Source organism: Crotalus tigris, unplaced genomic scaffold, assembly GCF_016545835.1.
Source record: "Crotalus tigris isolate CLP2741 ecotype Arizona unplaced genomic scaffold, ASM1654583v1 scf7180000017935.1779662, whole genome shotgun sequence".
NCBI classification, from domain to species: domain Eukaryota; kingdom Metazoa; phylum Chordata; class Lepidosauria; order Squamata; family Viperidae; genus Crotalus; species Crotalus tigris.
Window position 1 is genome coordinate 114,507 of NW_024096727.1, and position 27,223 is coordinate 141,729.

Genomic DNA, 27,223 nt, shown 5'->3' on the forward strand with positions numbered 1-27,223 from the left:
TCTGACCATTGTTGACAATAATTCATCTGTTCTTTTATTACAGTAAGTATTGTGTACCCATGCTGAGCTGTAAACATTAAAATATCCTTATATGTATTCTTTTAAAAAAGATGAACTTAAAATGTGCAAGAAACAGTAAAAAAAAATTCAATGACACATTTGTATATATTCATTTTATTTTATTTCACATTTTACTGTATTAGAATTCCATACTTAAAATGATATTTGCATTGTGTATTTTTTTAATTTTCAAAATGTTTCTTTTCCCTGCAAAAGATAATCCTGTTTTTGAATGTCATTTACATACAGTGTATTAAAATTTCTTGCAAATGTCTTTTGGTGATATTTACAAGATTACTGTACCGGGCAAAGTGACAGAGGATGCTTCCTTTGAAACAAAATCTCAAAGCAGAGATTTTTTATTATGTATTTCCTGGGATTTAACCAAAAGATGGGAAAAGAGATGACTATACAACAACAGACCAAACCCTCACAAATACTGTCCCTTGCTACCAGGTTTAAGAATAAGTACAAGAACTGAATGAAGAGATAAACAAAGAATAGGAAAGGAATGATTTCAGAAGACTGGTAGACAGGCTAGTGGATAAGCAATGTAGAGAATAAGGAAAAAGAGGCTAAGCATACCCATTTCACTCTGTTTCCTTCTGAGATTCCCCACCAGGTTTGTTTCAGCTTACATTTGGGTCAAAAATCAAATTTAGACAACTTGCTCTTTATTTTTATTCAAGAAAATATGGTCACTCAATAAAGCGGTACAGCCTGTCTCCAGTTGTTTCTGCCTGTCCCATCAACTCATGTCAAGATGGACACATTTCAGTTCCCCTGAAGAAATGTGCCTATTACTACTGCCCTCCAAAATAGCATTCCCCAGGCCCATTCATCTCCATCCTTCCTCTGCTTTAGAAAGGCACTGAACGTTTCCCTTTTCAAGGAGGCCGTAGACCCAAATGATTCTATGACCATTGCTGAGTGATGGTGTAAACTATATTTTTGTAATGTTCTTCCCTTCAGTGAAAATGTTTATTTTTGCTTCTTGGTTGTTTTTACTGAGCCTCTAATACAGGTGACCAACTTTGAAGTCTTGTGGACTTCAACTCCCAGAATTCCCCTGTCAGCCATGTTGCCTGAGGAATTCTGGGAGTTGAAGTTCCCAAGTCTTAAAGATGCCAAGGTTGGGCAATCTTGCTCTAATGTGACCAGCTTTAACTTCATCTGATCTGTAACCATTCACGTCCCATACATTATTATAAGATCCAAAAGACACTCCTGCAGTCACCAGGACTCCAACCATGCCATGGCGCCTAACTACGGTGCGAATCCTCCCCTCCCTGAGGAAAAGCAAAAAAATAAAACGTCTGGTATTTATGGTGGGCGCGATGCAAAAGAAAAAATACTCTGTCAGAAGATAAGAAAAAAAAGTTCCCTGGGAGATACGGCCAATTAAAGGTATTGGGAGTAGAAAATTGGACACCGAAAAGCCCGCCCTTTTCTACGCCAGGGCGGTGACCGCAGAGAAGAAAGAAGCCCTGCCTGTTGCAAAGGAGACAGAGACTGAGCCGCAGCCTAGTCCAGCCCATCCGCACTGCGTGCCGCGCCGCTCCGCCTTCCACTCCTCCTTGTGCTGGGAAACCAATAGACGCCGGGGATGTTAGCGGCTGGGAGGTGGCCGTGTTGCTACAGCAGCGGCCGTGAGCCGGAGTCTGGCAGGGAGCGCCATGGAAGAGCAGGAGGGTAAGGGCGGGTACTGCGAGAAGAGATGCGGACCCTTCGCTGCTCCAGGCTGCCGCGAACAGAGGGAGACGCGAGGCCCCTAAGAGGGGAGGGCGGGGGCGACGGGGGAAAGGTTAGAAGGTGGGAGGACTTTTGATGCCGAAATCCCCCCCCCAGAAGGCGGGAGGTGCCTCTCTTCTCCCGGGAAGGGGCTGAAGAGGAAAGACTGGGGGGAGGGGAGGGGAGGGGGGTCTCCCGAGGGATTGGCATTGCCCCCCCCCCGCCAAGGCGGCCCGTCCGTTTGTTCCTGGGCGTGTCGGCTGGGTGTTTATTCCAAACGCTGCCCCGTCCTTCCTGCGGCGGATCGGTTAATGCCGGGGCGTTTGGGACCCCGGCGGTCATTTTTGAAGAAGGGTTGGAGGGATGGCTGGTGAGTTCCAAAACGGGCCTTTCTACAGATGAATGTCATTTATTCTGCATCTTTTTCTGAACTGTGCAAGTCAGTCACGCTGAAGCCCGAAGTCAGGTTTTGAACTACTAATTGGATGATTAACGCAGTTTGTTAGCTACTGCACTCGGGGCACAGGTAGCCACGGGGGAGGGAGCCGCGTGAAAATGGTAAGTGGTTGGTCTGTGAATTTGCTTTTTTTCTTTCTTTGCCCATTTGTAATGTATTTTCAGAAGTGATGCTAGGGAAAGTTGGGCTAGAACGCATATTCGCGTGGAAATCTTGAGAAAACTGTTTTTAATGTGAGTACATATTTGAGCCAGTTGAGGTTTTGTATTCAATTAGGGATGCAAAGAAAAAAAAGGGGGGGGGAGGAGATTTTATTGTCATTTGTGGAAAAGGCCTAAGGTTTACTCTTGGAAAGATCCCTTTGTTAGTTTTAAAAATCTATCCTATAGTGCAGGGCTTTTCAACCTTTTCAACCATTGTACCACTTTTAGGATATGGCAATATCCGAGTACCACCAGTCCCCTAGCAAGGTGTCAAAAACTTGATGACAAAAAAAAAGGAAAAAAAGTGATAAAGTACAGGTAGTCCTCGACTTACAACAGTTCGCTTAGTGACTGTTAGAAGTTACAAGGGCACTGAAAAAAGTGCTCCCCAAGGCACAGCCAGGCAAGACACCTGCCTGCCCACCCAGTGGCGCTCTTCCTCCTGTTTGAGGTTTTCATTGTTGTGAGCATTTCTGTTGAAGATTGACAGTGGGGGTGGGGTGGGGGTGGTTGGTTTTTTATTCTCCCTGTCTACTGGGTGGTTGCAGCAGGTTTTGGTCACTTCACATGACCCTGGGACACTGTGACGGTCATAAATATGAATCAGTTGCCAAGCATCTGAATGTAAATCACAAGACCCTGCAGATGCTGCAACATTCCAGCTGATCGGCGCCTCTTCTGGGCTCAGCAGAAGCGCCAGGATCAGCGCCAAGGTCCAGCTGGAGCCTGGTGCTGATCCTGACACTTCCACTGAGTCCTGACAGTCCCGAAGAGGAGCTAATCCTGGAGCTTCCCCTGAGCCCTGACAGCCCTGCAGCTCCAGTCATCCTTAGCTCAGGCTTGTGCGGTGCTGCCACCGGTTCAGCTCATTCCCCTCCCCCACTACTACTTTTCTAGGATGGTTGCGTACCATTTGCCAGATGCCAATGTACCACAGGTGGTACCTGTACCACTGGTTTAAAAACCGTGCTATACTGGAATTGGGTTTAGCAAAGCTTTCTTGCCACATTTAGTCAACAGAATCCTCATTTAATCTTGCTGAGGATGATGACAGCACTATTTAAAGTGCCTTGGCATCTCTGTTGTTCTTTGTGTGGATTGGCTTGAATTGATTTTCTACTTCTTTTATTTCCTAAATCAAAATCAGCAATGCTTTTCTTATTACTAATGTTTTTTTATTTTATTTTTTTTATTTTATATGTAGTGCAGAAGAAAGTGTTCTTACTAAGAAAAAAAGCAGTCTGTATAAACTTATTTTAAATCGATACACTGAATACACTGAAAAACTAGTTCTTTTGATACACAGGATTACTTTTTAGGTAAATTTGTGTTTCAAACTATGTAGAGATTTATGCATATATCTAGTTCTTTGAGCGGTAAAATGAATTCCAAATGTGTATGTTCAATCTAAGTGTGCATGGATGTTAAAATATTTGTACTAAAAGCAGAAATACATTTTTTATGAATCTGACATATTTTACATTGTTTCAGAGAGTCAAGTCAGATCTAATTACACTATTTCTGGGCTTTGAACTGTTTTTTAAAGTATTGAGTTTGACAAGGAAAAGGAATGTTAAACTGATCCCATCAGGGCATCACACCAAGTATATCTAACAATGCTGCAAGTCTATGAATTTGATTTGGGACTAATTTAAATCAGAGTTTTCATTTTTAATAGCCTCCTCTTCAGTTCTTTTCAGAACAGTTGATATTAACTATATGCCAATTTATGTACATTAGTTGATTAGCAGTGCACTTCTAAACCATATTATGATGCCATCCAGATGTTTTGTACTGTGCCCATTAACTGCCCAGCAGGGCTGATGACAGTAGAATGTATGAATTGTATTACAAAATAGTTATTGTAATATGTTCTGTTTCTTGCTGAAATTATCGCTGTGATTGTGGAAAATATATATAATAGTGATTACAGCAGAAGAAACAGAAAACTGAACTTGGGTTCAGTATAAGTTTTTCTGTCCACAAGACCATGGATGTCATGGAACATTGTAGTCTAGGACCTTTATCTGCTGCTGTGCCAGAGGAGAAAATAAGAAGGCAGATAAGGAAAAAAAGAAGATAGCGTCAAACGGGATGGGTAAATAGAGTGGGCAGAAGCAAACCCAAGAGATCTGGGAAGCCCAGGCCCTGTCCTGTCCTAAAGAATATCTACTGCGTGACAGCCAAAACAACTGGCCAGAGGCACAGCTTTGCATATGCAGGCCTGATGTCTTGTACACTTAGAAGATGTGTCACCTTTGAGTGTACTTTCTCCTATTTTGTTTGGAAAATGGTTAAAATATGAGTTTGCCAACTATTAAAATCATGCATGAATCCCAGCATTAAAAGGAAGATAGTTTCCTGCTTCCTTCCATTGTGACATCTATCATAACTTAACCTTTGGTGTCTTTGTGAAATAAAATTCAATATTATTGAAGTTTTAGATTTCTAATATTTAAAAATGGAAGAGTTTGAATGTATTAGAACAGTTTAAGGTGACCAAATTACCATAAGTACTATTAAAATAAACCTAAGTCAAGAACATAGAATAGGTATTTTTGGTTTCACAATTGTTTTTATTGCTGGACAAGAACAGATTCTAGTGTGATGTTTTCAGAAAATCCTATCTACAAAGACTACAAAGCCAGGCAAGCTGGAAACAAACCTCAAGATACCATACTTGAATCTAACTTTTTTGTATACAGTAATGTTCAATGCACAATGCTCCTCCCCCCATTGAAAAAACTTTAAATATTTTTTTCAGTCAATGATAACTATATTGTTTATTTATTTCTTTATGACCACCCACAGAGTTTTGGTCTAGCTCCAGACTTCTCTATCAAAATTTATCCTGTAGATTTCATTTGTTTATATTTGTTTAAAAGGATGCTGATAAAGTTTGAACAAAGTTATTTACTTACGAACATTAAATCAGATGCACGGTTATAAAATTAAGGAAATCTAGCTTGCCAGCAACACTTTAGAACTTGAATATGTATAACCACTATAACATGGTTGCTAAAAAAGGCAAATACAGTTTTATTTACTGTCAATAAAAGTATAATTTCCAAATTCTGGTAATAGTGCCACTCTATTGGCTTGAGTCAAACCACCCTTTAAATATTATGTCCAGATCAGGGCTACATTTTAGAAAGGATTCAAATAAATTGAAATTAGCTCAGAGGAGGGCAATAAAGATGATCAGTGGACTAAAAATTAAGATTTTGAAGGAGAAATTAGAGAACAAACAACTGAAGAGAACAAAAAAGCCCTTTTCAACTATTTGAACAGTATGATACAGAGAAAGATCTGGTCCCCTCATCCTAGAGTACAAGACCAAATGTTTTATTAATTTTAGATTTGTTGTAATTGCTCAACTCAAATGGACCCATAAGAATATTTGTCTTATATAACAGAAAAGTATATACCACTTATATGTTAGAAAAATCTATTAAACCAAATTTAAACATTTCAACATTACTTTCCTTTTCATATTTCTTACTGATTGTATTTTTAAATATTTATTAAAATAACACTAGAAATTTTTTTAAACACAGAGCCTGCTAGAGAGCACAGTGGACCTATTTCCTGGATGTGTTCATACAGAAGAGAGACCATCTGTGAGAAAGTTTTTAATTTGGATTGTTGACTTAGGCACGACTTGGGCTAAATAGCCTAAATGGCCCATTCCAATTTGATGGTTCACGATAGCTTTTATTTTGGTACTAAAATAAGCAATAATACCCAGTAAGTACTGCACTGACATTTCCTTTCTGTGAATGACATCCAGTTACTGTATTTCCCAGAAAAACGACATTACATCTAATAAAGGTTTTTATTAGTAAAAGGGAAACAATTTCTTTTTTGTTGGCAGCTTCTCTGTTCCTCAATTTGCTCCAGAGGATTTTTCTATTCTGACAGAAACATCTACTAGATTCAAGTATCATTTAGTCATAGAGAAACTGAACAAACACATGGAGGTGCTTCCATGTTATTTTAAAACTACACCATTTACTGAACCAAAATTGTAGTATAAGAAAATGTGTGCTTTACATATTACTGAGTTAAAATAGCCAGCAAAAATAACAAAAATAAAAGGTAAATCACTGTAATTTCCCTAAACCATTATAATATGGGCTCATCTAATACGTTGGCCCAATGCCTGGAAAGACAGCCAGGATTTTATGGCTTTCTAAAAGATCAAAGGGTCAAGACAATCTGAACATGGGTAGGACAGAGGCTGCAGCAAAAAACTGTTTCATTGATGGAACCTGGAACATGCCTACTCTGTCAGATTCAAAATAAACAGACCCACAAATAATGTATCTCTGTGTTATGAAGAAACTTACAGGTGGTAACAAACAGCTTGAATTACACCCAGAAGCCTGCTAGGAGTAAGAACAGCTGACAAATTAGTAGTGCCACAAAATTCTGAACCAGTTATAGTTACTACATAGTATTCAAGGACAATCCTTTGTATATAGTTAAGAGTCCAAACAAGGGGCAACCAAGGCATGATTGTGAACAAGGCTTTCCTGGTTTGCACAGGGAGGCAAAGAGAATCATGAATGAACATAATAGATAAAAGATGCTGTAAATTAAATTTCAGGTTCAGGAGAGTAGTAAGCAAGAAAAAAAAATCATCTTAATGTTGCATGAGGTATAAGAGTAGATAAAAAGAGGCTCTGGCAGAATATCGGGACCAATATCAACCCTTCGTAGTATACCAGGTCAGGAAAACAAACACTGCAAAGATTTCTGGAACTTTATATTAATATATTCAGTGTTATGCCAGAATTTCTCTGTTTTCTATCAATCAGTATCAAGGCAGGATTATTCAAAACTTCTTTCTTACACTTACTCTCTTAGGATTACATTTCTTTTACAGACCTTTTATCTGTTAACAGCCCTTGCATTTCTCTTCCAACTGTACTCTGCCTTTTGTTTAACAATCCAGGAATCAATGTAGTTGGTGTACTGGATTTCTGCAAACGCTTTCTAATTACAGCCATTATCTACTGTTTCAGCAGGAGCCAAGAATCCAAGAAGACCCCCCAAATTATACAAACTGTGAGTTACTATTCCAACCCAAACTAAAGATGGAAGTTCTCCAGAACTAGAGGTTCCAAAACCCACAGCTATTGAAACTTGCCGAAGTTAGTATGAAGCCCATTTTTTCCCCTATCAGATCCCCCACAGTTTCTAGACACCAGGAAAATAGTTTGACAGCTTCACTTGGTCAGTCTGGGTAGCGATATATAGCTGAGTATCCTCATCATACTGATGGTACTAAGCCCCATGCTGACAGCAGATTCATGTAGATGTTAAACAGGAGCAAAGAAAATGTAAAATCTTGAGGAACCCACTCTACCAACATCACAATACCATCCTCCTTGTGTCTGCCCTTCAAAGCTAATCTGGAAGAAAAGGTATTGAAAATGGGTGAAAGAGCCACAAGGACAAGGATGATGACACCACCCCATACTGACCCCCAGAAATTATTGATAGTACTGTGTCTTAGAACTACATCTGTGTTTGAAACCCAACAGAAAAGAATTTAGACCACTTCTTCCAGGGCCCTCTGAAATTGTAACCCAACTACCTTCTCAACAGCCTTGTCTAAAAATGGAAGGTTGGAAGCAGAATAAAAATTCTTAGTCACAATTGGATGTAGTGATCTTTCTGTCAGCTGTCTGAAGGTTTCCTCTGTTGTCTTTTCTTTCTTCCTATTAGAAACTAGTCAGTATTTGGAGTAAATGTAAGATACAGAGCTTTCCCATTTTTCCACACATATAAACAGTTGGAACAGTGTTTTTCAGCCTTTACCCTGGTTGCACTGTATTGCCTCTACATACTGCCTGTTGAAATCTGGCTCGACTGCCAGTAAAATTTCACAAAACGGTTCTGCAGGGTTGCATATGGCAATCCAGACTCTACACTGCTCAAGGAAATGTCTTTGTTAAAAAAAACAGCCAAAATTCCACCTTTGTTCCATCCCTCTGTGATACATGATTCTATCTGTGCAGTAATTGTTGCACTTAACATTTTGGGTTTTAAAAAGGGTGTGACCACATCACATATGTGGGGCAGAAATGGAGTAGAGGAATTGAGGGTTTTCTTTCCAGATTTTGAAAGTCAGTTACATATATTAAGACGTATTCTATAATTTCCCACTTCAAAATGGCAAGAAACTACTGTCAGAAAACTTGGAGAGCTGCAAACATCATACTTCAGGGCTGCATGCAGTCTTGCTTCCATAGACTTACAAGACTGTAAGTGGTACTCAGCCTCTCTATACAACAAATTAATACATAACACAAAGCCTATTTGCATAGTAATGCATGTTATTTTGTATTTCAACTGTATTTTGTAGCTTCAACTGTGTGCTTTTAAAGTAGAATTATAAACCATAGGGCTTTAAGGGATCTTGAGGGTCTTCTAGTCCAACCCATTGCCTAAAGCAGGAGTCCTTATACCATCTAGGACAAACGGTTGTCCAGTCTTTTCTTGAAAACCTCCAATGAAGGAGCACTCACAACTCCGGGATATAAACTGGTCCATTGAGTATCTTGAAATTGGTGAAACTTGAACCTGAAACCTGAGGGCTTGCATCTTACTACTTTTGCCATGTAGGCAAAAGAAGCAATGAGATGAGGTTAGACTAGTGTTCACAAAAGAATTGATCATGTTCAACTTGTCCTGTCATCTCTGCATTCTTATGGTGATGCACAGAAAAAAGATTGTACTACAGTATAGCAAATATAGTGTGGGGTCAAACTAAATAATAGAATAATAATAAAGTTGTAAGGGACCTTGGAGGTCATCTAGTCCAACCCCCTACTACACCATTTCAGGCAAATTCCAGTGTTGGAGCATTCACAGCTTCTGGAGGCAGGTTGTTCCATGATTAATTGTTCTAACTGTCAGTACATTTCTCCTAGGTTGCTTCTCTCCTTGATTAGTTTCCATCTCTTGCTTCTTGTCCTGCCTTCAGGTGCTTTGGAGAATAGCTTAGCTCCCTCTTCTTTGTGGCAACACCCGAGATATTGGAACACTGCTATCATGTCACCCCTCATCCTTCTCTTCATTAGACTAGACATGCCCAATTCCAGATTATATGGAATTCTCAGAGCAAAAGAATATGATGCTGGGATGGTCACAACTGTCTGGCAAAAATTAGTATCTGGAAATGTCCTAAAAGAAACATCTGCTTTAAGTTTCATGTACTGTAGATCTCATGTACTGTCGATGGCCATTGCTCGGTTGTGGAGACTGATGAAAAATGTAGAACGCTATAGATAATTTGGTACTGTATTGAATTTTAAGCCTTGCAGAGCTTATGACCCACATTTTTTCCCTTAAAACCTCTAAAGGGAGGTTGGCCCCAACCCTCCTATACTTTCCTAAGTACCTAAAAACCTAGCTCTGCCAATTAGCCTGGGGGCCCAAAGGGGGTTGATTGAATAACAATAAATCCCACCTGCCCCCATTCCACCCTTGCCCTCCCCACATGTTCTTAGATTTTAATATTTGTTTTTCATTTATTTATGTTTTAATATAGATATATTTTTAGGACTGTAAGCTGCCCAGAGTTCCTTATGGTAAGATGGGTGGCCAATAAATTAAATTAAATTAAAAAATTAAATTAAATTATAGGAGAAATCAACCTAGCCTGGAAAGTCCAGGTTTTTAAGACATATTGTGAGTGCTTAAGATACTCATTTTAATCATTAATGCCATTAATAAAATTGCCAGGTCCATCTTTCCTGAGTAGGCTATAGGAGCTACAAATGGGATAACTGAGGAACTATGTCTACTTTCCATCAACAGTTGGCTATGTGTTGCACATCCCTGCTGTAAATAATAATAATACATGGAATCCAATGGTACATTAAGTGTTTTCATGGTGGAATAGAAGGAATTGATTCAAGATTTCGGCAGCATGCAGATTCCTTTCAGTTCTATTCAAGGGGGAGAGAGAAAAGGCAGTGAAAGGGTTTCTGTTACACAGACTTACAGTATTACCCTTAAAATGTTGGGTTCATTTAATTAAGAAATGTTAAGTAGTCAGAGTTTCAGTATTGATTGTGTGCTTCTGAATAAAGTATGGCTGTGGATTCATATCACTTTTCCATATACTGATGGCCACTAATGTTTTCTGGCCTGCCTATGTCATTGAATATGTTTGCATGATGACTATAGGAGATTAAATGAGAACGTATGCAAGATTTTCAAAATTGTAAGAAATTTTGGTATTCATATGCAAAGTCTTATCATTTTTTACTTTGTGGTACCTATGACAGCCTGTCTTATATTTGTTAAAAGGCCAGTGTGACTTCCTGATCAGGATGGCTTGATTCAAATTTGAAGTTATATTTCCTCATTTAACTCTTACAACATCCTGAAGTTGGCATATAAGCCATGCTGACCACATGACCATGAAAAGTGTCTTCAGACAATTCTGGCTCTCTCAGCCAAGAAACGGAGATGAGCATCAATGTAGCAAACAGTTTGAGTTATGACAATATGTGTGTTTTTGAGCTTAGGATGATGAGGTAATGGGGTGAATACATTGAAGTTACTTGAATTAAACAAAGAGGCCTTAGAATTTGTTTTGTTGAGCTGTTACTTTTTCAAGTGGCCTTGCTTGTCAGTACCTCTCCTTTCCTGAATCAGCTTTCTTTATGCCGAAGTGTTTATGGCTAAACTCACAGTTTATCTTGCCTTGAGAATGTGCATATAGAGATGCATATGGATGAATGCCTTTGAGAAAGTGGGGGAAGAACAGGATCTGCTTGTCTACTGAAACATCATTTTTCCTTTCAGTCAGAGGTGTATTGTATCTAATTGATTTCTAGCTGAGTTACTGCTTTATTTTCTTTGGAAAATATATTTAGATTAGTATCTTTTTAGTTTGCTCCCACAAACTCCAGTTCAATTCATAAAACTGAACTATTCTGTAATAACAAGTGTCCAATTAAAGAGTTTAGGTTTATTCTAATCTAAGGATATATATATATTCTAATTTGAGATTCATTTAAAACATTACCTAAAATTCTTTAAAAATATGTTGGGTATTCTTTTCTCCCGCTTCCATTTTTTCTGAGGGTGAGGGAGGGTATTCTTAGATTTTATAAGCCAAGAATAATGTGGTCCCAAAAGATAATTCCTATTATTTCTGCCTTGAACTACTTCAAAGTGCTGGAAGACATGTTACATTGTGAATTATGAATATAAATATTTGCCTGCTTCCTTTTCTATATGTACTTGCAGAAATCTATGGCTGAAAATCTAACTTCACAAATGTTCCAGCTTCATTTCTAATAGCATTTTAAAAATGTGTGTGGTTACACGCAGATAATGTAATTGGGTCTTTTATATTTATGCACATATATCACTATATATGGAAAGATTGTGCTTATAAGACCATTCATGATTTCATTCTTTGTATTACATCATTGAAAAATAAAGGAAATATTTAGCTTCCTAATAGATTACTTGTTTTTGGCAAATAAAACTGCAGTCAGTTGGAAATATGCCAACAGCAGTAGGTCAGAGATAGGAGATTGTTGAAAGCAAATATAGTACTGCTGTTGTTCAATCACATGGAAATTGTTGAATATTCTGTAGTACTATCTGTTACCATTATGCCAAAAGAACATAATAGATGCCCCTAGATTGGTTGAAAATCATTAGTATCAATTAATTTCTTAAAAGAATAGTGATTTTTATTTGCATAAGTGGTTAACATTGTAAAATATAAGTTTATAAACAATTATTATTTCCTTAATGTTATTTTCAAAATCTAAGATAAAAGCATATACTCAAGATCCCCTGAATATGAGCTATTTATTAATTTATTTATTTATTTTTAGGAATGTAGTATACTCTGGCAGAACTGAGTAATATCTGCCCAGTTCCACATTCTTTTTGGGAAAATAACTGAGACTTCTCTGGAAATCAGTTGTGACTCACAGCTTCTTTGCATTGCCTTGGAAGCTTTGTTTTCTAGTCAAATAAGCTTAATAGAAGAATTTCATTTGATAATGAAACAGTCATTTTAAATCTCACACAAGAAGGTTTGGATATTGATATTATTAACATATTGCTTGGAAATTATGGTTTTTCTTTTCTGTTTTCTTTTTATGGATTTTCCAGTAATCCCAATTTAGAATCCAAAAAATTATATGCGAATGGAGTACCATGTGTTACTTTCTCATCCTTTGTTTAGTTGATTATTTAATGCATGAATATTAATACATTTATTATATCTGTTTGCAGTATGACCAAAAAGATTTCAGTCCTTTGTGCTTCCAGAATAATTCATTTTTTTGCTGAGTTTATTTAAAATTACCAAAACATTCTGAACGCTGTGCTATGCTTTGTTTTAGATAAAAAAATTATATGGAGTACTATCTATTCCATAATTGAATCATCACTAAATTTTTAGAAAAAGAAAACACATGGCATTGTTCTTTTTTTAATGGAAAATTGGCAAGCAGAATACAATACAATAGAAGAGTGTCTCTTTCCAGATTCTTGTATTTTTGAATTCCTTAATTTTATCATACAAGTCCTTCAAATTATTTATATACTAGTCTAGTATTTTTTTTATTATTGATCTATCTCCTACTTCAGGTAACCTTCCCAAGGACTATAAATTTATCAGTACTATAGATAAAGCTTGGAAAAGGAAATGTATTATGCTTCCATGTGAGAAATGCAGGGTATTTCCATCTTTAAAGACCATTTTCTGAATTAAATCTACAAGTTCACAGCCCATATTAAGTAGGCCAATATATTGTTGTTGGCTAAGAAATATTAAGTAGGATTCTTATTGCCCCAACGATTGTATGTATCTTTCTTTTTCAGATTCTGGAGATGCACAACAGCCTGAAGAATTATTACCATGTCGGATTTGTGGAAGGACTTTTTTTCCAGCTGCATTAGTAAGTATGAGTATATGAGCATAATGAATTTATTTAAATCAAGATGACAAATGATAGGAGCCCTGGTGGCACAGTGGTTAGAATGCAGTATTGCAGGCTAACTCTGCCCACAGCCTGGAGTTTGATCCTAACAGAGCTTAAGGTTGACTCAGCCTTCTATCCTTCTGAGGTTGGTAAAATGAGGACCCAAATTGTAATATCATAACATTTGTAAACCACTCCGAATGCTGTTAAAGCACTGTAGAGTGGTATATAAGTCCTAAGTCTTATTGCGGTTATATGCTGTTATGTAAAAGGCAGAACATGTCCCCATCATCTTTTTATAGAAGAGCAAAGCTTTTTTTCCTGCCAACTTTAGGCCCATTTTTTTTTATTAAAAAAAAAGAAGCTGTAGAAGTTCTCTCCCTTCTTTTTCCTGTTAGGTATAGACAAGTGGAAAGGCTGGTTAAGCAACTGATTATCTTTGGCCTTGTCAAAAGGCCTAATAATGCAAAAGCCTTTGAGCTGCCAATTTATGCTTTGCAGCATTCCCTCAAAAGCAGGAAGACTGCTTGTTCACTTCAGCCTACAGAAATGTCTTCAGGAGACAAAAACTGTGCTTGTGCAGAACCTTGTTGAGCAAAGATTTTTCAATTCCTCCTTTGTGATCTTTTTCACAAGAGCTACTTCATGCATGATATTGCAAAAGTGCAGGAAACATCACAAATAATCAAGTCCTTTCCCAAATGAAAGACTCTAAGACAGTCGTTATTGCTCCAGCCATATCATCAGGGACCTGATCCAAGGAATCTCTAAAGGGGGGCTGCGAGCTTACTTGTGGGAAAAGTGCCAAGTCTTGTCTGATTCTGTATTTTAGTAGAAGCTCTAGTATTTTCTACCAGTTCTTTTGTGTAATTTGAAGGCCTAAGCAAGCTAATGCTTTTTCTTTCATTTATTTGGTCCATTTTTTTTGGCCTTGGAAAATGGCATTATATAGGCATAATCAACCTCTCACAAGACCCGAAAAGAATGTTCTTCCTTAGTGAATTTCCCCTTCTCTTCCCTTGATCCTCACTGCTTTCATCAGCTTCCTTCTCCTTTTTCATGTTCCCATAAGAGCAGGTATAGAACACCATGACAGCATGAGGGAGAGGCTTATTCAAGATAGATAGAACGCTCAATTCAAGTCCATACTGATACATAGTTCAGCGTTGTTTCAGTTGAAAATAATCTCTATAATATTGTTTAAAATTAAACCACCATCCTGGTTTAATTATGGTGATAACTGAGAAATTGCCATGTACATTCACTATCTTGGTAAGTCTCTGTTTTTCCAGACAATAAAACATCCCTTTCACTGAAATGTTTCCTTAAAGGTTTGTCTTGGTTCATCCTATCTGTATTTGTGATTTATGCTACTATTACAGATTTTTGTAGAAGCTCTTCTTGGTGCCATTTGTTGAATTCCTATCAGGAACTTGACATGTAAGATAGGGTTCTTAATAGTGGTGACCCTGGCCAGGTGTGTAGATGAGGAGGTGGTAACTTTCAATCAAGTGGAACATCTGGATTTTCTATTTATATAGAATAATTTAGAATTGGATCCCTATTTTTTGCCCATCTTTTTATAGGACTGATAGATTCATTATTTTAATGACCCAGTACTAAATATATTAATAGCCCCTCAAGTCTTACAGCAGCCTTATAATGGCAGGTTGCCTTATTAGATTTTTGGGTTCTGGTATTCTTATTGGGGCTGTTCCAGGTTATTTTCTTGCTCCTACCTGACATTTTGGGGCATTGGGTTACGCCCAAATTGGTAAGGCTTGTTACAAGTCAGGAGCTTATTTCAGAAGCTGCTAGTATATATCTTGGCTTCTCATCTAAAGCCAGTTTGAATGTGATCTGAGGAGGAATGAGTGAAGAGCATTATATTCTAAGAATATGTACTACTAGCAGAGTCACCCAAGGTATGAAGTCATCTCAGCTCCCCACATATAGCAACCAAGAGCTTATACAGGTTATAGCCCATAGGAAGATTATGGAAACAAATGATCTCTTTTAGTGACAATGATGAAGGTATTTCATGTTGCACATGAGTAAACCACTTCTGTGTTTTATCAAGGAAACCACAGGGATAGACAAGGCAGAGTGATTGTTGATACAGTGCCAGATGCTGGGCCCCTTGGGTCATATGGCACTAAACATGCTCTTGGGGAAGAGCTGGAGATGTTTTGGAATAGCAATGGTGCTTAAGATGTAGCCAAATTAAAGCTTTTGGGACATCTAGTTGCTGATATTGCCATTCTGAAAAAATATGAAGTTGCAAACAGAGAATTACAGTGGGTATATGGAACATGAAAAGCATAAACTGTTTTCTGCTCTGGCCATCATCTTCTAGAACAGTGGTTCTCAACCTTCCTAATGCCGCGATCCCAACCATATGGTCGTAAGTCGAGGACTACCTGCAAGTCGCAGGAGGAGGTGCGCACGCTCCGCCTCTTCTCCTGCGACTGCACGCGGGCCGTCGCCCAGCAACCGCCTCGGCCCAGGAGCACCGCTCATGCATGGTGCCGCCCCCTGCGCCGGCCGAGGCGTAGCTGGCAAGCGACGGCGCAGGCTGACCACCGGCTGGGCCGCCAGCTGGCCCAGCCTAAGGAAGGTAAGCCACCCGCCGGGCCCCACGCGCACCGGCAACCCTCCCTGCGCTCGCCGCTGCCCCACTAGCCTTACCTTGGCCACCGCACGTTTGGTGCAGCAGCAGGCAGGCCCAGGCGCTCCTGGGCGGCCATGGCACACAGCAGCGCGGGCTCAGGCCAACCACCGGCTGGGCCACCAGCTGGCCCAGCCCAAGGGAGGTAAGCCACAACCTTCCCTGCGCCCACCGGCCTCCCACCTCCCATCCCTGGCCCTCTTACTTACATTTAGCAGGGAGGGGTAGAAACGTTCAGAAACCTTGCCTTAGTTACAGACAACTTGCAGCACCGTTTGCAGACTGGGGCTTTTGGCGGACTCAGCAGGGCAGAGACAGCCTGGACAATTCCTATTGGCTTTTGAAAGCCAATAGAATTAGACTCTATTCAAGAGTCTATTCTATTGGCTTTCGAAAGCCATTAGATTCTATTGGCTTTCGAACGCTAATAGAATAGAGTCTCTTGAATAGAATCTATTCTATTGGCTTTCAAAAGACAATAGAATAAGAGGGAGTAGCACAGCTAAGGAAAAGGGGGGGAAATGGTGGACTGCGTTGTTTGGCGACCCCCGTGAAATGGTTGTTTGACCCCAAATGGGGTCGCGACCCACAGGTTGAGAACCGCTGTTCTAGAATATTCTCTCACCGGAGGTAAGATCTGCCCCACACTCCTACTTTTCCAGAAGAGCCTGAAAACCTGGCTACGCCAACTGGCTTGAGGCTCCTTCAGAGGCGCATTACCTTGGGTGTACCTTATGGGGTAGAGAGAACCTCATATAAAGTAAATTAATATAATAAATATACAAGTAGTCCTCAATTTAGGACCATGTGTTTATTCATAGTTTGGAGTTACAATGGTGCTGAAAAAAGTTATGACCTGTCCTTAAAATTAGAATCATCACATTATCCTTGCTGTCATATGATTATGATTTGGGCATTTGACAACTAGCTCATGTTTATGATAGTTGCAGTGTTCTGCAATGATATGATTGTGGCTTAGTTTCAAGCTGGTTTCTGACAGTCAAAGTGAATGCAGCAAAGCTGGATCTACTATGGTGATTTGCTTATCGGTCATGGTAAAAACGGTAGTAGAATCATATGATGATTTGCTTAATGACCACATTGCTTATCAATCAAAATTCTGGTCCAATTATGGATGTAGGTTAAGGACTTCCTGTAAGCTTTATCTCCTGGGGTCTTTGCTTCTCTTTCATGACAGGGAGCTAATAATGAATTTTAAAAATCCAAATATAAATATTCAACTTTTTAAAACTTTCATTTCACAGAAAAAGCATGCTCCCATTTGCCAAAAAACTGGTACTAAAAGAAGGAAAGCATTTGACTCTAGCAGACAGAGAGCAGAGGGAACTGATATTTCTACAGTAAAACCTATGAAACCACGGGTAAGTACATAAATACTGAAATGTAGTTGTTATTTTTTTTAAAAAATGTATGTAATATTGGTTGCAAATATGTTATGAGCATTTAGGAACTTATTCAAAGTAGTGTACTCATTTATTTTTTCTTTGATTAAGGAACTGTTAATTGTTTTAAGCATACTGCTTGTATAATACTTTTGTCTTGGCATTATCTTAATCATCAAATCAAAATATTGATTTCAGACTTCATATTGCACTGTTCTGAGAATGTATATTATTAGGAATACCAGGGCTATAGGCTAGATTTAGAAGGTAGAAGCAAATTTATAAAATACTTGCAAGAAATTTGAAAACACATGATATGTTCATTGACTTAACAAGAGAAAACAAGCTTGACTAGAAAGAGTCTACTATTTTCCATACTATAGAAGCTATTATATGAGCTGATAGTCCTGAAGAATTGCAGCCAATAATGAAAATTAGAGCAGGGTAATATAACGCTATGAACAATGCAAGATTTTGGCATTTGATTTTCTGTGATAAGATTTTTTTTAAAGATAACTGAAAAAAACCAGATAATATAATTGAATAATGCTGCCTCTCAGAAACTTAACTTTCTCTGTAAGAGAAAGATAGAAAACACATAATTCTACACTCTGTACTAGATATATTTTTTTGGTGTTGGGCAGATCTAATGCTTTAATTTAATATAGTTGTGTATTCCTATATCAGCAGTTACATAACAGTAATTACTTTTAAGTTTAATGCAGTATTGCATTATTCAATATTGAACTCTTGAAAACAAGAAAATAGCTCTCTTAACGACAACAGGGAAAATATAACAAGCATTCAGAAGCATAGGAAGTGATTAAGAAAAGGAAGTGATTATAAGCAGACATTGTTCTTACCTGGAGTTCAGCTTGCATGGAATATTAAATTTACTTTTTATTTGCCTACTGCTATCATAGTACTTTTCTCAAAGACTAAGTGTAGTTTTGCAAATAGCCTGCTTAAAAATAATACATTAATTTTATTTAGCTGGTGTTGTTTAGATTATTGCATACTTTACTGAGTACAAGAAAAATCACATGATTTACATTGCAAAACTATGTCTGCTGTCTGTGTTGTCTCCTTAGCCAGAACCTCCAAAGAAACCATCAAACTGGAGACGAAAGCACGAGGAGCTCATAGCAGCTATAAGAGCAGCCAAAGGAGTAGATCAGGTTCTTAAAGAAGGTGGAAAATTGCCACCACCACCACCTCCTTCTTATGATCCTGGTATATAACTTGAATTTGAGATATGTATACATTTTAGCATATGTTCATGCAGTATTATTTTTGAATAATTACATAGCTAAATCATTTCTAAATTATTATATTGGAAATGCACATTTATATCAGCAGAAAGTGTCCTGAGTCACTGCTGCCTTGATTATTTGTCATTGCTTATTTTTCAGAGGTTTTGCACTAAAACTTTTTAGACCTGGAATTGGAAAGGAACCAACAGTTAATAGGAACGATTTAACTTGCTTTACCACACTTCCCCATGTGTGATCACAAAATAAGGCCTTATTCAATCTAATTGTCCTAGGAAAGGAATTCAGGCAACTAACTGTACCACCGAGCTAAAGACAGCCATCAGCCAATACATTTTCCCTCGTCCCATACATACATGGGAGTCCTATATTGTATGAAACCAAAGCTGCTGTAAAAATTATGTTGTTAGCACACATGGAATAGAGGCAAAGGGATATCTCAGTGGGTGGATGTAGTTAGAATCTGTTCTTTTAAAGAGTTCTGTTGTTTAGATGGAAGAGAACTGATTGGTTCCCTGCTTAGTCTCAACATTTTGAAATAAGACTCATAGATTTGGAAATTGTGATGGTAGACAAAAACATAGTGAAAACATTTTTTTTAACCTAGGTGTGGTTAAGAGAAAATAATGAAATGCTCCAGTAACTTGATAATGTATATACATTCTAGAGATTGATGTATACACACATACACACACACACACACACACACACACACACATATATATATATATATATATATATATACATACATATACATACATACATACATACACACACACACACACACACACACACACACATATATATATATATATATATATATATATATATATATATATACACACACACACCTATATATATATATATATATATATTTGGTGGAAATAGCTATCATAAATGTTATGACATGAGGGCATTAATTCTAAGTTTATCATGAGAGCAAAATTGTGTTGGAATTGAGAGAGTGAAATAATGAATACCCATTTGTTATATATCTGTATTGCATAAATTTTGTTGAATGTAGATTATATTCAGTGCCCATACTGCCAGAGACGATTTAATCAAAATGCAGCTGATCGACATATCAATTTCTGCAAAGAACAGGCAGCACGTATTGCCAATAAAGGGAAAGTAGTTAGTGAAGTAAAAGGGAAGCTTCCAGCTAGAATACAGGTAAATAAATTTACTATCCATCATTTCATTCTTTTCATTTTACTGATTTCCTAAATTTAGCATGCTTTAAAAACAGACTTGTTTTAAAATTAAGTCAAAACTTGAAAGTTCTATTTCTTTTGAATATTTAAGAAACAACAACAATATGACAAAATCTGGGAAGGAGCTAAGAAACCAGGATTAATTAATTAATACAGAATCCATACACATTGCTTTTTAATAAGCCTTTGTGACAAGTTGAACATTACAGATAAGCTATTATTTTAATTTATGTTAGCTGTTTCATTGAGGAAATAAAAAGGCAAACAAATTTTAAAGTGTAATCACTTTGTCTCAAATCATTTTCCAAAGTTACCCTGTTTGCTGGGAATTCTTTTCAGTGTCCTCTTTATTATGTAGATTATGTCAGAGTATTTAGTCACATAAATAATTTACCTATAAGTCTTGATTTCTATGAATTTATATAAATCCCCATTTATTGTTATCCAAGTTCGTGGCTGTCACAGGATCCTTACAGTAGAAGACTCCATAATTTAATTAGGACAGATTTTCAATTTCATCAGTACCTATACTTGCAGTAAGTTTAGAGTCATTTCCATCCTTCAGAGGGGGATAGTAATAAACAAAGGTTAGCCAGTCTAATCCATACATTCAATATGTAGTCCAATATCAATTTTACTTTACACTTAATTCTATTACATACAATTAATGTATATTCGGTGTGAAAGCCCATTATTCTGTGTTAGAGCTCATGCTTTACATATTTGTCATTCTGTTAATTGGGGGGAGGAAGGAGGGAAGGAAGGAAGGAAGGAAGGAGACTCCTCTTTTTTGAGATCTTGGAGAACTACTGCCACAGTGTAGAACAACCATTAGAGTCTATGGTTCTCTATATGTGTTGAACATAACTCCTGGACACTATGACCATTATTCTGTGGTTCAATTTATATGTTTTAGCAGCAAATAATGCACAGGTCATACTGGTTTATTCTTGTTATATTGCAGTTGTTGGAAGTGATCATGCTTATTCAAAAACAAAGTAACATGCTTTAATTGTAATATATAAAAAAGGCAGTCTGCCTTAAAAATATGAGGAACTAGAATAGTAACACTGAATCAGCATGATTGTGGAAGGTTATTTAACCTGTTAAATTACTAGCTTAATGGATATCATATTTGTTATTTCAGTACAAGACACCAACAGTTAAGAAGATACCTTCTGCAGGGATAACATCACCAGCCTTATCACGCTTACCACAACCAAGTAATGGACATGTGTGCATATGTGTGTGTGTTTTCTTTGTCTGGAATTTTATAATTAGGCATTCACTTGTAGCTCACTAAGCAAAGGGAATTTAAATCTTAAGACAGATTTAGCCTAAGCTGCTAGAAGTTAAGATAGATAGTGCTGATCCAGATGAACCTATAATATGCAGAATGTGAATGAAGTTCTGATCATATGTTTGAGGTAATTATATACCATAATAAACATTTTAAGTTCTTCTCTGCAACCACATCTTAACAATTAAAACGACAATTTCAAGATGTATTTTTAAAAACTGAGATGAATAATTCTGAAAGCAATTGTGCTGTTTTCAGTGTGTTGCTTCATAAGATTCCTAGGAGATGAATTAACAAGTGAGTTGAATAGTTACTGCTATATTAATGTCTTGATTATCTCCCTATCATTCTCTCACTGCTTCTCCTGGCTTGTTAATACTATAGAAGAAAGTTGATAGCATTGAAAAGTCAGTCTTGTAGTGAAAGAAACAGTGTTTTTCATATTTTCGTGACAAGGTTCCTCTGCAAATAAAACACTGTCTCCAGGTGGACAAATAGGAAACAAAATCCAGAGTTCTCCAGCTCATAAAAACATAATGAAAGCGAGTCCACAAATAGGGTAAGTATATTCTTAAAAGAAATGTGCCAATGAGATGAACGTTTGTAGAACTATATTTGATCTGCTCTCATTTCCATGGAAATCTGATAATAATGTAAGCAAAGTCCAACTAACTAATCTGCATTCCTTGATGAGAATATTAGAGGAAATGCAATGTTTAGTGTTCCTGTCAATGAATTATAGTCATTCATTAAATGGTAGTTATGCCATTTAAGTGGCAGTGAGAATTCTGAAAGCAAAAGCAACTCAGGATATGGTTTTATGAGTCCATGTGGTTGTCTTAACCACATTTTCCATATCTCAAAATATGACTTGAAGCTGTTTTGGGTTACAGATAATTAAATATCTTAGCCTTAGAAAGGTCTCCTACTCTTAATCCATTCTTAAGCTCTCCCCTCAGCCCAAAAAATTGGTCACACCACTTCTAATGATATCATCAGTCACTATCTGGTTTCCTTCAGAACTTGGGAAAGCTGAATTGTAGCCCTCTATCTCTTAGGAATTCTGCGACCTTTAAAGTAAATAGAAAGTGTTTATTTATTGGGTCATCCACTCTGCTGCATTTCTGTGGTTTGCAACCAAGCCTGTTTTCTACTTTTATTTAAATAGTCTATATCAAAATGACAGAACATATGATCAGACATTGTGAATGCTCCAACACTGGAAGTTTTTAAGTGGAGACTGGACAACCATTTGTCTGAAATGGTATTGGGTTTCCTGCCTGAGCAGGGGGTTGAACTAGAAGACCTCAAAGGTCGCTTCCAACTTTTTATTATTGTTGTTGTTGTTGTTGTTGTTAAATGTCTTATAAATGTATCCATTCCAATGAATTAAGGTTGTAGATGGATTCCAACTATGAATAATTTGTAAATGATTTGCTGTTGAATATTCTTTATAAGCCTGTGACACCATTGGCTGTGTTAATGCATATAAAATTACAAGTGATTTTTAATCACTTTAGGAGTGATTAAATTTTAAATTAATTCCTGCTACTTCTTGTAGCATTCCATATTATATATAGCTTGTGGAATTTTTTCAGCAAGATATAACATTTTTCAGGGCAAGACAAGATCTCCATCTATCTGTTGTGAGGGGCAGGTAGAGGAGAAAACCTATCCACTTTTTCAGGTTACAGCCCCAGGTGTTTCATTTATAAGTGCAGTTATTATTTTAAAACAGATTGAGCTCTGATATTTTGCTTGGCTCTGCTTGGTAACCCTTGCAGTATATTTTTAATGCTTTCTCACCTGTAGTGATATTATAGTTTTGAACTTTTTGAATAAAGAAATTTTGAACCTGTTGATTGTCCTCCTATTTCTTTTACCAGCTTGGAGGTGTTTTCTCCTTTGAAGTAAAATATTTGATTGTGTTCAATTACTGGATATAAAGAAATTAAATAGTAAAAGTTTGTCCTTATCCTCTAGATGGCAGTATTTAGCTTCTGTATAAGAAGTGGTTAATGTATCAAAACCAGGAAATTTTAAGAAATTTGAAGATGGTGATAAATAATTTGAGTTTGGATAAGTTCCAATTGTTCTCTCTTGTTGAGACAGATTGTTGAGTGAGACAGATAATGCTTTTAATGCTCAACAATATTTTTTTAATCTCTCAAACATTGTTTTGGGTTTTCTGTTTCTTGAATAATTTGATATTTAATATTTTTATGCTACAACTCAAACCAATGATAAGCACTTGATTTATATTAAATAGCATAAGAATATGATTCTTCATTTTTCAAAAACACTTGACTCACAGATGTCAAACTCACCACGTCATGTGACGTGTTGCGACGTGTCGTAACTTCTTTTGCGTTGCCGGAGCTGGGGTGGGCACGGCATCCGCATGATGCAACTGGCCCATGGGCCGGCAGTTTGACACCTCTGCACTGACTGAACAATTACATTGCAATGATATAAAATGACAATGCCAGAAAAATGGATAGCGAATCTGCAAATTTTCTTTAGCAAACTATTGCATTAATACTAGCAACAGTGATTGTTTCTTAAACTTTATTAATTAATGCCAGGCCCTCTACATTTTGTATTTTTTGTAATTGTGATGATAAACTCTTGATTTAATGGAGAAAATCTGCTGGTGAACAGGGATATATGCCGGGACAATAGAAGTAGCTGAGAGAAAGCAAAAAGAGAGAAGGAAGGGAAGACTGGAAAAAATGGGATTGACAGGACAAGGGGATTTGCTGTGCTGTAATATGTGCAGCAGCTATATATTGGGAGACACGAAAAGATCACTGGAGTAATTAGGCAGATCAATGGAATATGCTGTGCCAGAATTTGATACAGGAAAATGAATGCATCTAATCAAGGCTTGCCATCCTTGTTAGGTTAAGGATAAACCTAAATTCTGGATAATTTTAAATCTGCATAATTCATTTAATAATAATATCTTTTAAGGGGGCCCATGAAACCATGGATGGGAGCATCTACTAATATGACACGAAGCACTGGTCCGGGTATGATGGCAAACAAAAGAAAAGCATTTGGTACTGAAACCTATTCAACCAGGTAAATTACATTTGAACATTTTGACTTTAATTAAAATTAAGTAATTGGCAGATGAAAGAAAATGATAAAAGTGAAAATACAGAAAAAGGCATAAACGGGTCAGGGGTTTTTTTGTTTAAAATAATCAATGAAATTGAACCATTTCTCGGTGAAATGAGCATCTTGTACCGTGCAAGTAAAAAATTCTAATCTAATCCACATACATATGGAGCCAGACTTAAACTAGTCAAGTTTTTGGGAAAGTCTTTCATTTTTTTTCTCCCCATAGCTTCAGAGCCTTACTGAAATTAAAACTGTCCTTGTTCCTAATGGTCAAACTAGACACCCCACAGGAGAATTGGGATTATAGTGTAAGGATATTTCCCCAGCCAATTTTATTTTGCAAAGCAAGGAAGTAGATTTGAGGAAAGTCCTTCTCATTGGTGGCAGACTAAGCCAGATATTTTCTATTTTGTACTTCTCCATCAATGTGTATACTAACATACACATGCAACAAAATATACTCCAATGATAATCATTAACTGTTCTCTGAACATAACTTTCTTAATTTTCACAATAGCTCAGTTAGCAATATTAAAAGTGTAAGGGATCCTAATACCCCCAAATTTCCATGTTTTCTTTGATCCTTGGTTTCCATTTTATATGTGAATTTGTCAGCATTCTTAAGGACACATAAATGCTTGCAGGTAATTCAACTAAGTTAATTGATGCAATGTTTTTCACTGAAAATGTGGAACATAAAACATTTTTCAACATATTAGCAGAATTCTGAAAAAGTTTATTTTGGGGAGGTTGTTTACTTGGGTTAAAAATCCATATATTCTTTATTACTAAAAAGGAAGGAATATTTTAGAGATCACTGAAATATGTGTTTCTTTACCTAATCTTTGTTGTGTTTATTATTTTTAATTTTTAATGCTTGACATAGAGCTGGATTCGACAGTGGAGACTGTTCATCTGTCAATGGAGGAAGTTCAAAAAGCAGTGAGGGAAATTCTCTTGCACAGTTACCAAAATTCTGTTATGAATGTGGTACCAAATATCCAATTGAATCTGCAAAATACTGCTGTGAATGTGGCGTTCGAAGAATGATTTTGTGAATACACCTCTAATGTAAAATGATAGAATTCTTGCTAAGGCTGTATGAAAATCTCTGCTACACGTTCCCACCAGGACTTGCGCTAAGACACCATACTAATGTTCTGGGTAATTATTTTTTGTTGTGAAATAATATATATATAGATATATAAATATATTGTATATAAATGGTATGATACCTAAAACTGTGCCATTCAAGATAGTATACTTGAAATATTGTTGGAGAATATTTAATGGATCAAAAGTTTAACTCAAGCGCTAAGGGTTTTTGTAATAGATACATATTAATGTTCTTATTCATTTGTAGTTTTTGCTCTGAATCATTTGATCTAAAGAACATGTTCCAGTAGAAAATATATTATACATGGAAATACTGATACTTGGTTGATAACCTAAATGATAGCTTGTTGGTTGACAGTCATAAATTTTATTGTTTGAATATATTTAATGCAAATTGAAATTACTAGTTTCAAATGTATTATTATAGTTAACTAATTGGCATTTTACCCTTTTTCTTGTTCCAAAAGGCTATAACAAGTTTTTGTGCACAGATATTTTTCTATGTGAAAAACTTCTCATGTGTTTCATACAAAAAGATTGAGTTGCTAATAAATTAATTAAATTACCAAATATAATTTAATCATGTTCTTAGGATCAACTTCTTTTCCTGAAAAACAGGGCTGTGTTTAATTTTAAGACCTTGGCCAACATGATCTAAGTTAATTTCCCACTTGATTGACTAATGTATCAACAAAAAAACATTGAATATTTTATAATAATTATGACACACTAGAGTTTCAGAAAAATGATAACCCAATCATGATTTTTCTTTTTCCTATTACTTTGACCTGACCATTATAATTTCTTACAGTCTTCTCAAACACTCAACTACATTAGTATTAAGTTACTTTTTTTTAGTAAATCTCCATTTCCATAGCAATTTTTTTTACTACAAAAACATTTATTTGTGCATTTCCCAAAATTAATCCATTAATCCATCAATTTTTAATCCATGCCAATTTGCAATTTTTACCTCAGTGATGTAGGATTGTTGCTTTATTTTTAATGCTATCTTTATTCTAGTCAAAACCTGCTTGCTATGACAGATGACAATTAAAAATGCATTTGAGCAAGATTTGTCCCCATTTTTCAGTATATTGGCTAATGGCAAACTGCAATTTTTAAGTAAAAGAATTGACAGGTTAATTGGTATAGAATTGAATTTATATCTTAGAATGCTCTTTAAAAAGCATACATGTAGTATTCTAATTTTGTATTGTTACCTAATTTTATGTATATTAGTAAAAATCAATCTTTAATATCTTAATGTAGATTAGCATTTTTGTTTTTTTATTTAAAATACTGGTATGGTGGAGCTTACATTACAAAAATTCAGAATGCACTACAGTTCTTCCTTGGTCTATTGGGACTTTGTGGATTCTACTCTGCTTTGCCTATTAACTGTTAGTGTAACAATATGTGTCTTAATCACTAAAGAACCCACTTTTTTTGTATAAAGCTTTTCACATGTTCCTGCAGGTGCTTTATTACATCTTATTATTGCATCTGTTTGATATGTTTAATATAATGAATCTGGTCTTTGTAACTAGAGCAGTAGTCTAATTTCTACTAAATAGCTACGTGAGCATTATTCTGATTAGGTACATTTTGTTTTCCTAAATGTTCTTTAAGAACAAAAGCATTGTATAAATGCTTGTTCTATGTTACCTAGAATTTTGTTAATAAAACTTTTATTGTGTA

At 36.5% G+C, this 27,223-nt stretch overlaps 1 protein-coding gene across 2 annotated transcripts; it reads left to right on the plus strand.

The window, feature by feature from the left end:
* Nucleotides 1–1,607: 1,607 nt before the first annotated feature.
* Nucleotides 1,608–27,223, plus strand: ZC2HC1A (zinc finger C2HC-type containing 1A). Of its 2 annotated transcripts, none has more exons than XM_039344694.1 (9): nucleotides 1,608–1,752; nucleotides 13,324–13,400; nucleotides 17,358–17,474; nucleotides 18,587–18,728; nucleotides 19,791–19,939; nucleotides 21,128–21,203; nucleotides 21,737–21,839; nucleotides 24,254–24,364; nucleotides 25,293–27,223. In XM_039344694.1, exons 1-9 carry the CDS (start codon nucleotides 1,737–1,739, stop codon nucleotides 25,462–25,464), a joined length of 963 nt encoding a protein of 320 aa, XP_039200628.1. In that variant the 5' UTR covers nucleotides 1,608–1,736; the 3' UTR covers nucleotides 25,465–27,223. The 2 variants fall into 2 exon arrangements, with proteins under 2 accessions (XP_039200628.1, XP_039200629.1); XM_039344695.1 differs by lacking the exon at nucleotides 1,608–1,752 and adding an exon at nucleotides 2,024–2,161.